This window comes from Scylla paramamosain, chromosome 25, assembly GCF_035594125.1.
Source record: "Scylla paramamosain isolate STU-SP2022 chromosome 25, ASM3559412v1, whole genome shotgun sequence".
NCBI lineage: Eukaryota > Metazoa > Arthropoda > Malacostraca > Decapoda > Portunidae > Scylla > Scylla paramamosain.
In genome coordinates this window covers 7,791,965-7,802,500 of record NC_087175.1, presented here as the reverse complement: position 1 = coordinate 7,802,500, position 10,536 = coordinate 7,791,965, and the positions used below count along the sequence as shown (strand labels likewise).

At 39.0% G+C, this 10,536-nt stretch overlaps 1 protein-coding gene across 2 annotated transcripts in view; it reads left to right on the top strand.

The window, feature by feature from the left end:
* Positions 1-10,536, top strand: part of LOC135113195 (tRNA pseudouridine(38/39) synthase-like) — a 185,726-nt gene that overhangs the window by 28,976 nt on the left and 146,214 nt on the right. For both annotated transcript variants that reach the window (XM_064028324.1, XM_064028326.1), the window contains one exon: positions 3,986-4,085. In XM_064028324.1, coding sequence (XP_063884394.1) covers positions 3,990-4,085 — 96 coding nt within the window. In that variant the 5' untranslated portion in view covers positions 3,986-3,989. The remainder of the gene's footprint in view (positions 1-3,985; positions 4,086-10,536) is intronic.

Sequence of the window (10,536 nt, the reverse complement as noted above, 5' to 3'; positions counted from 1 at the left end):
TTGTACAGGGCCATGACCCAAAGCTCATTTTGTCCTGTCTCCACAACCGTATTTATCCAGTTTTTTCTTTAAACAATATGTACACTGCCGCAACCACACTCTTCCTTCAAATCATTCCAGAGTTCAATATGTTGTAATCCCCCAGCTTACCTTTAATTATAAGTTAGAGTTTATACAGGAACTGCACCAGTTATATACTCACCAAGTACTTGTACTTCAGGTATTTTCACAATTCTTTAAATGTCTAAGTCCACGTTACCAAGAGTTAAGGCTAGGGTGGGGTAAGCCATAAATACAGTTCAAATAAACTAACATTATTTATTAAACAGTAAATAAACCTTCCAACAACACATGCAGGCAATAAAAGGAAGTAACTCAACCACGTAATACCAGTTAATAAAAACTTTGAGTAACTGCATTGACATACTAATAAGTCTTCTTGTTATTATTCACTGTACATTAGTGCAACCATCAACAAGACTAGGTCATTCAGTAACACATCACTTTTCATCAAACACATAAAACACATAAATGCACACATAACATAATCACACAATAAAATAATAAAACACAACATGTAAAATCAAAGATAGAATGTGTGTTCCACAGAAAATATCAAGTCACTAATCAAAATCCAGCATTAAATCAACACATGAAACACAATATGAAATATATGAAAACCACAGTATACTGAATACAGCATATTTAAAGTTGAGACACACAAGGCACTTAGGAAAATTCTCTAAGTATTACTTACGGTCAGGGTGAGGCAGAGAATGACTGGTAGTCTCGTGGTGCAGCAAGACTGAGTGGCACCTGTTTAAAAAATAATGGAACCACCTATAGCACACACAACATCTGGATCATGAGAGGTGAGGTGGTGTTGTGGTTTACATGTGTAAGATTAATCATGGTCATTACCAAGGCTTTTTAGTGGGATCTAGCTCATCTTAGTCCTCTGCTACATCAACAACACCTGCACTGTTGTAGTGTTCGTGAAGAAGGGGGACATTGTTCTGATGTGGGTCATGGACAGGTGGTAGGGCTTCACGAGGGGCCATGCTGGGAGCATTGCTATGGGCAGCGGGGGCAATACTATAGGCATGTGTGCCATGGCAACAACAAATGGTCTGATGCCAGAAGCTGCATTTCTTGATGTCCTTCAAACATCCACTCTTCTTTGTTTTCTTCCCATGCCCCCTTGTCCATCTCTCTCCCTCCTCCATCTGTGGTACCAAGCCATTTCTGTCTATTTCTGTATTGTTTACTAATTTGTACATTGTTATCAGATCTCCTCTTTCTCTTCTCTCTTGTAGTGTTGGTAATCCCATCTCTTCAAGTCTTTCTTCATAGCTTAAGTCTTTCAATTCTGGTACCATCTTTGTCACTATCCTCTGTATTCTTTTTCAGTTTCCTTATGTATTTTTTTCTTTGTAGAGCCCAAACTACTACTGCATATTCCAATTTAGGACATATCATGCTTGTTAGAATTTGTCATTTCTTTATCTAAATAGTTAAATGCCACCCTTATGTTTGTTAACAAGCTGTATGTAGAGCTGAATATTCTGTTTATGTTCCTTTCAGGTGATAATGTGTCCTGGATCATTACTCCCAAATTTTTTTTCTTCATTACTTTTTTGTTATTATTTCTCCTCTTTTATAATTCCCTGAAGGTCTCTTTACTTTTTGCCATTTCCAACACGTGGCATTTTCTGGCATTAGATGCTAGTTTCCATCTTTGGCTCCATGCATGTATCTTGTCAATGTCCTTTTGCAACTCCTTGCAGTCATTTTCATCCTTTATTATTTTAATTATTTTTGCATCATCAGCAAACAGGTGTATATAACTATATAGATCCTCTGTCATATCATTTAAATATATTTGAAACATAATAGGTGCCAACACAGATCCTTGCAGTACCCCACTTGTTACTTCACACCAGCCTGAATGAATATCGCTGATTACTGTTTTCATTTTCCTCCCTTGTAAATAATCCTCCAACCATCCCAATGTTGTTCCCTTTAATCCTCCTCCATTCTCTAACTTCCACATAAGACTCTTTTGGGGAACTTTATTAAATGTTTTTTTGAGATCCAGGTATACCACATCAACCCATGTGTCCCTCTCTTGCACTCCATCTATTACTCTTGTATAAGAGCTCAGTAGATTTGTGACACAGGATCTCCCTTTCCTGAATCCAAATTGCTTTTCTGTAATTATCTTTTCATCTTCTAAATATTGCACCCATCTGTCTTTAATTACTATTTCACAAAGTTGGCTTACAATACTTGTTAGTGACACTTGTCTGTAATTTAATGGTTCCATTTTTTTCCCCCTTGCATATTGGGACTGTGTTAGCTCTTTTCAATGCCCTTGCTACTTTTCCTTCTTTCAATGAGCTGTTGATTATATCCCATATGGGTTCCTCCATTTGTTCTCTGCATTCTTTTAATGTGTGTGTGTGTGTGTGTGTGTGTGTGCGTGTGTGCGTATGTGTGTGTGCCGATGCAGCTGGGAGGGTCGTCTCATCAGTGTTGAATGTCATCACAGACCGATGCTCAATTACTGATGAATGCAGATAGTGGACATGTGTCTATTACTTGTTTTTTACTCAGAGAGAGAGAGAGAGAGAGAGAGAGAGAGAGAGAGAGAGAGAGAGAGAGAGAGAGAGAGAGAGAGAGAGAGAGAGAGAGAGAGAGAGACTCACCCATGTACACAAACATACAGCTGCCCACTAATTTCTTTTCTGATAACTTTGCCTTCCCTACCCTCCTCATTTATTCATCCTTCACCCATCTTCTTTCTTCACTTGCCTTCTCTTCTGTACTAACCTCCAACCACCCCCAAATGGAAATATGTGTGTGTGTGTGTGTGTGTGTGTGTGTGTGTGTGTGTGTGTGTGTGTCATAGTTACACCCAGAAAAAGCCAACTCAGGCCTCATATTTCTACAGCAATTGAAGGGCTGACAGAGAGAGAGAGAGAGAGAGAGAGAGAGAGAGAGAGATTATATTATTATATTATAAATTAGATAAGTTACTGCATGTGGGTCTACACATTCTTATGTTGGCCTTAAACATTCTTATGTTTGGCAATAATTTCCTTCTTTGCTTCAATAGTAATACGCTTAGACTCCTTACTGCTGCTATCAGTAACACTTTTTCCTTCTTAGGTGGCATAATGGAGGCTAAAATAGCACAAAAAAGGGGAAAAAGAAAAAAAAATAATGTTTTTGAACACAGCACTCATGAATTGTTTATGCTTAGCATGCCAATGCACAACTGAGCATGATGTTTCATGGATTCTGGGTAATGTGTATTCATACCCCAAAGCATTATTCATGAATCAAGCTAAAATTTGTTTGCAAAACTAGTTCATGAACTAATTTGTTTGTGATGTGGGGCATTCATGAACTGAGGATCTACTCTGTTTCTTAATATTTTAATGTGGTGTTTACTTGTAATCAACATTTTCATCCTTACATGTTACGTGAGTCTATAGCTATTAGAGATGTTTAGTGATTGAATTGTATATCATTTATATTTCCTTGTAAAACTGAAATGTGATGAATTTTTTTAATATCTCATAACTCCTGTCAGGCAAATATCAGGCAGTAAGGGTTTTACTGCATGATATCTCAAGTGAAGCATTTCTGCACCATGATTGGTTGCTACTTCCTTCAATGAAAAATAATAGATGTATTTCTGATGATGAATAGTGAATAATGGATCTTGAGTGGCAAAGAACTCATGACTTGCTTCTAAGCAAGGATTCAGTGACAAGAATGAGTATAAAAGCCTCAAGCTTTTATACTCATGACATAGTTAGCAGGTTCACCAGATCATTTACCATAATATTGGGTTAAAAAAAAGTAGAAGACCAAGACTCGTTCAAGGGCAGGAAATTATGCAGAACGTGATTGCAGGATAATGATTATGCTTTTTTGTCATGTAGATGAATTCTAATTCAGCATATCTGTCTGATAGGATTATGGCAGAAGCCCAAGGAGGAAAAGAGGGAACCAAAGTAAAGTTACCGCCAAACCAGAAACACAAACAAGTTCCACTTAGTCAACTGTCAAGAGAGGTGAGTGAAACAGCTGTTCAAAAGGTGTGTGGCTCACAGACCTTTGCCTTATTCTGTTTAATGTTGAGAGAACACTCATTAGTTTTTTTTTCATATCTGTATTATGAAGACCACCAAGTCTGTCTATGTCTATCTTAAATTTTCACAGAAGTGATATCATATTTAGGGTTTATCCTATCACCCATCTTATTCTTATTAATAATAAATTGTCTCAGTCAGGGCTTCTCATCCTATTCATTCCTATGCTGATGACTTTATCTTGCACTTCTTAACATCATTTGGGCTGATGCCCAACTCAGCAGGAATTGAAGAGTTCATACATAGAAAGCCACAGAATATCTGTCTTCTAATCTTTCTGTTATTATGGAATGTGGCTGGGCAAACCTTATGCTGTTCAGTGCCTGATAAATTAATTCCTTCATCCATCTACTTAACACAGACTTCCAGACAACTCTCCCTTCTTCAGTGATATTCAACAATCCCTTATGTCTACACCAAACGTACTTGGACTTTATCCACAAAAAATCTTGACTAGAAAATTTTACATCTCTTGCTAAAAGCAGCTTCATGAAGTTAATGTTTTGTATTTCCTTAGTCAATACCTGTCCTCCTCCAAGCTGCTTACTTTACACAAGGTCTTTAGCTGTCCTTTTTTTCATCTTCTCTCTCTCTCTCTCTCTCTCTCTCTCTCTCTCTCTCTCTCTCTCTCTCTCTCTCTCTCTCTCTCTCTCTCTCTCTCTCTCTCTCTCTCTCTCTCCTCTCTCTCTCTCTCTCTCTCTCTCTCCTCTCTCTCTCTCTCTCTCCTCTCTCTCTCTCTCTCTCTCTCTCTCTCTCTCCCCCCCCTGGATTCTTTGGTCTATAACATTGGTTCTCAAACTTTTTCATGAGCGACCCTATTTGGAACATTTTATTCCTTCGCGACCCAGAGTAAAGTAAAGAGAAAGAGAAAATGTACAGTGATATATATACTTTTATTTGGAAAAAATTAAATAGGAGGAGGGAGGAGGTGGGAAGATGAACATACATAACAAAAGTAATTTGTGGTTAAAGAAGAATAATTCAATTAAGTAACTGAAATACACTGAAACACTGAAAGCACGATAATGTTCCTGTGTCTCTGCGACCCATCAAAATTGATCTCGCGACCCATAGTTTGAGAACCACTGGTCTATAAAAACTAGGCACCTCCTAATGAAGGACTTTGGATTTGGCATTTGGAAACCACTATTCTGAATGGATGCCCCTCCTACCCTCGGAACATGGCCAGGATCTGAACCCGTGTGCCCTAGAACCTCTTGCCCCACAAAGCACTGTCTTACTGTACCACAGCTGCCCCTTCTCCATATATGGAGTACTGTTCCCTTATACTATATTTTTTATTTATTTTTTACTTACCTATTTATTATTTATTTATTTATTTATTTATTTATTTATTTATTTATTTTATTTTATCTTTTTTTTGTGAGTATAAGAGGGAGACCAGCCAAGGGCAACAAAAATAATGTTAAAAAAGGGCCCACTAGAGGTGTCAGCCCTTCCAAAAAAGTTAAAAGGATTATACAAAAAAAAATGGAGGATAAGTGTCATGAAACCTCCCACTTGAGAGAGTTCAAGTGTTAGGAAGGAGAAAATATAGAAGCAGGCAGGGAGTTTCAGAGTTTACTGGATAACTCTTGCATTAGAGAGGTGGACAGAATAGGGGTGAGAGAAAGTAGTAAGTCTTGTGCAGCAAGGCTGCAGGAGGAGGGGAGGCATGCAGTTAGCAAGATCAGAAGAGCAGTCAGCGTGAAAATACCGGTAGAAGATAGCAAGAAATGCAACATTGTGGTGATGAGAGAGAGGCTGAAGACAGTCACTTAGAAGAGAAAAGTTGATAAGACAAAATGTTTTTGATCCCACCTTGTCTAAATGAGCAGTATGAGTAAATCCCCCCCTTACTCAGTAAGACTCAGTAAGGAAAACCAGATCACCAGTAGAGTGTCCATGATGGAACCAATACTGTGAAGTGATAGATGTTGAGTAATCTTCCTGTTGAGAGTAGATTTTAAAATTTTAGAGGGGCAAGAAATTAAAATAGAGTAGGGTATGCAACAATGAGCATGATTCGTTCCAATGTAGGGTTTGTTATAGCAGATGTGTATTATGGTGACTGAAGAACCTATGTGAAAAAATTAATTGGTTCCAGGAAACCAGAAAACAATATAAAAAATTCTATAATTTTTGAAAAATAAAAAATAAAAATAACCACATTTTGCATTACTGCATTTGAGGTCACATAACAAATATATATAGTACCCTCCCAAGTTTCATGCGTAGTCTAAATTCTTACCATCCCAAGTTTTGGGTATTATCACACTGAGTTTCACTCTGCTTTGACAAGTATGGGTCACAATTACCCACCATTGGCATCACACACATATATACAATAAATCCCCATAAGTCAGGCCTCTCTCTCTCTCTCTCTCTCTCTCTCTCTCTCTCTCTCTCTCTCTCTCTCTCTCTCTCTCCTCTCTCTCTCTCTTCTCTCTCTCTCTCTCTCTCTCTCTCTCTCTCTCTCTCTCTCTCTCTCTCTCTCTCTCTCTCTCTCTCTCTCTCTCTCTCTCTCTCTCTCTCTCTCCTCTCTCTCTCTCTCTCTCTCTCTCTCTCCTCTCTCTCTCTCTCTCTCTCTCTCTCTCTCTCTCTCTCTCTCTCTCTCTCTCTCTCTCTCACTCTCTCTCTCTCTCTCTCTCTCTCTCTCTCTCTCTCTCTCTCTCTCTCTCTCTCTCTCTCTCTCTCTCTCTCTCTCTCTCAAGGTTTCACCCCCTTGTCCCTTATCTCTGACAGATAACAAGAAGGGGAGATGACAGGGAGGGAGGTTTGAGACAAAAAAAGAAAAATGAAAGGAAAAAAGGGAGGAAGACACAGGCAACAGATAGGTGAGCAGTGGCTCACACAGCTAGTGAGTTAGTCTTGTAAGGTTTAGTTTGTTATTCTGATAAAAATTTTTATTAAAATTTCAGTGCCAGCATGAATGGCAAGTTCATCTTGCTAGGTTTTTTTTTCTTCTTTTTTTTCATGTAGGAGGGACACCACCCAAGGGCAACAAAAATACAATAAGAAAAAAAAAGACCACTGAGATGCCAGAATAGGTTCTGAAGCGGTAGTCAAAAATTGAAGGATAAGTGTCTTGGGACCTCCCTCTTGAAGGAGTTCATGTCATAGGAAGATGGAAATACAGAGTTCCACAGTTTACCAGGGAAAGGAATGAATGATTGAGGATACTGGTTAACTCTTGCATTAGAGAGGTGGACAGAATAGGGATGAGAGAAAGAAGAAAGTCTTGTACAGCAAGGCAGTGGGAGGAGGGGAGGCATACAGTTAGCAAGATCAGAAAAGCAGTTAGCATGAAAATACTGGTAGAAGATAGCTAGAGATGCAACATTGCAGCGATGAGAAAGAGGTTGAAGACAGTCAGTTGATGAGAGTTGATGAGATGAAAAGCTTTTGATTCCATCCCGTCTAGAAGAGCAGTACAGGTGGAACCCCCTCAGACATGTGAAGTGTACTTCATACATGAATGGATAAGGCCCCTGTACAGAGTTAGCAGCTGGGGAGGGGTGTGAAAAACTGGCAGAGACATCTCAGAACCCCTAACTTCATAGAAGCTGTTTTAGCTAGACATGAGATGTGAAGTTTCCAGTTCAAATTATAAGTAAAGGATAGACAAAGGATGTTCAGTGTAGAAGAGGGGGACAGTTGAATGTCATTAAAGAAGATGGGATAGTTGTCTGGAAGGTTGTGTCGAGTTGATAGACGGAGGAATTGAGTTTTTGAGGCATTGAACAATACCAAGTTTGCTCTGCCCCTGTCAGAAATTTTAGAGAGATCAGAAGTCAGGCGTTCTGTAGCTTCCCTGCATGAACTGTTTATTTTCTGAAGGGTTGGACATCTATGAAAAGATGTAGAGAAGTGCAGGGTGGTATCATCAGTATAAGAGTGCATAGGAGAAGATGTTTGATTTAGATCATTGATGAATAATAGGAAGAGAGTGGGTGACAGGACAGAATCCTGAGGAACACCACTGTTAATAGATTAGGAGAAGAACAGTGACTGTTTACCACAGCAGCAATAGAATGGTCAGAAATGAAACTTGAGAAGAAGTTACAGAAAGAAGAATGGAAGCCATAGGAGGGTAGTTTGGAAATCAAAATTTTGTGCCAGACTCTATCAAAAGCTTTTGATATGTCTAAGGAAACAGCAGAAGTTTCACCAAAATCTCTAAAAAAGGATGACCAAGATTTGGTAAGGAAAGCCAAAAGATCATTGGTATAGCGGCCTTGACACTACCCATACTGGCGATCAGACAGAAGGTTGTGAAGTGATAGATGTTTAAGAATCTTCCTATTGAGGATAGATTAAAAAACTTTAGATAGGCAGGAAATTAAAACAATAGGACGGTAGTTTGAGGGTTTAGAAGAGTCACTCTTTAGGAACAGGCTGAATGAAGGCAAACTTCCAGCAAGAAGGAAAGGTAGATGTTGACAGACAGAATTGAAGGAGTTTGACGAGGCAAGGTGCAAGCATGGAGGCACAGTTTTAGAGAACAATAGGAGGAACCCCATCAGGTCCATAAGTCTTCAGAGGGTTTAGGCCAGTGAGTGCATGGAAAACATCATTGCAAAGAATTTTAATAGATAGCATGAAGTAGTCAGAGGGTGGAGAGGGAGGGAGGAACAAGCCCTGTATTATCCAAGGTAGAGTTTTTAGCAAAGGTTTGAGTGAAGAGTTCATCTTTAGAGATAAATGTGATAACAGTGGTGCCATCTGGTTGAAATAAAGGAGGGAAAGAAGAAGCAAAGTTATTGGAGATGTTTTTGGCTATGTGCCAGAAGTCACAAGGGGAGTTAGATCTTGAGAGATTTTGACACTTTCTATTAATGAAGGAGCTTTTGGCTAGTTGGAGAAAAGACTTGGCATGGTTCCGGGCAGAAATGTAAATTAAATTTTTATTAAAATTCCAGTGCTTGTATGAGTGGTGAGTTTGTTATGCCAGTTTTGGTTTGTTATTCTGATTAAATATTTATTAAAATTTCAGCGTGTCATTGCAGATATATGTTATAATGACTGTGCATTGTCACATAACCTACTGTATTTCATTATTACTTTACATGATTCTGTCCATCTTGGCCACAGCCACCCTCAGGCTGGGCCTCTCTTATTTCTGGTTTCTCTCTGCCACTCTGCTTTCTACTACCTTTGCTACTGACTTCCCCTCAGTTACATGACCTGATACACCCTAGTTTATGTTACATTTTTCCCTCAAAAACTTAACACCATTTTAAGGTTGAAATCCCCATACTTTCTCATACATACAAATATACTGTAATACAATTCATTCACATTTTTTTAAACCTTTTTACTTGTGGGTCATGTCTCTTTGGGTTTTCTCATTCCTTTGCATCAGCTGTTTTAAGGCAAAACAGCTGTGCTGGTACTGCATTTTTCTGTTTTCGGTTTCTCTTCTTCCTTGTTTGTTCTCTTTCTTCTTTCTTATTTTATTATTCTTCTTTTTGTGTTCTATCTCCATGTATTGTAGGTTTACCTCAAAAGCAATAGGACAGTATTTTGAAGGATTAGAGCAGTCACCTAGGAATGGGCTGAATTTAGGCAAACTTCCAACAAAAAGGAAAGATAAATGTCGATAGACAGAATTGGAAGAGTTTAACTAAGCAAAATGCAAGCATGGAGGCACAATTTTGGAGAACAATAGGAGGGACCCCATGAGATCCAGAAGCCTTCCAAGGATTAAGGCCAGCATGGGCATGGAGAGCATCACTGCAAAGGATCGTAATAGTAACATGAGGAGAGGGAGGAACAAGCCCTGAATCATCCAAGGTCTGAGTGAAGGGGTCAGCTTTAGAAATAGATAAGATGACAGTGGCACCATCAAGTTGAAATAGAGGAGGGAAAGATGAAGAAGCAAGGTTATTAGAGATATTTTTGGCAAGCTACCAGAAATCACAAGGGGAGTTAGATCTAGAAAGATTTAGACACTTTCTATTGATGAAGGAGTTTTGGCTAGTTGGAGAACAGACTTGGCATGATTTTGGGCAGAATTATAAAGTGTATGAGTTTCAGGTGATGAAGACTCAAGTACCATTTGTGGGTCGCCTCTCAGTCATGTGTAGCATGAAAACAGGAAGTTTTCAGGCAAGAGAAAGAGTCAGGAATGTACACCTCCATGCCAAATACTGTCACTTCTGCTATGCACTCAGCACACAGAAATGGATCTCTGAGATAGAACTAGTTGTCATTCTAAGAAAAATCTGACTTGGTAATACCTCTTCAGGTCCCTGCAATTAGCTGAAACAAAATGCCAGAGGCACCTTTTCCTGAGGAGGAATTGAAGCAGTAGGACAAGATACAGATATGAGGTTGTGAACTGTGATTGGAGGAGCCCAACAAAAATGAC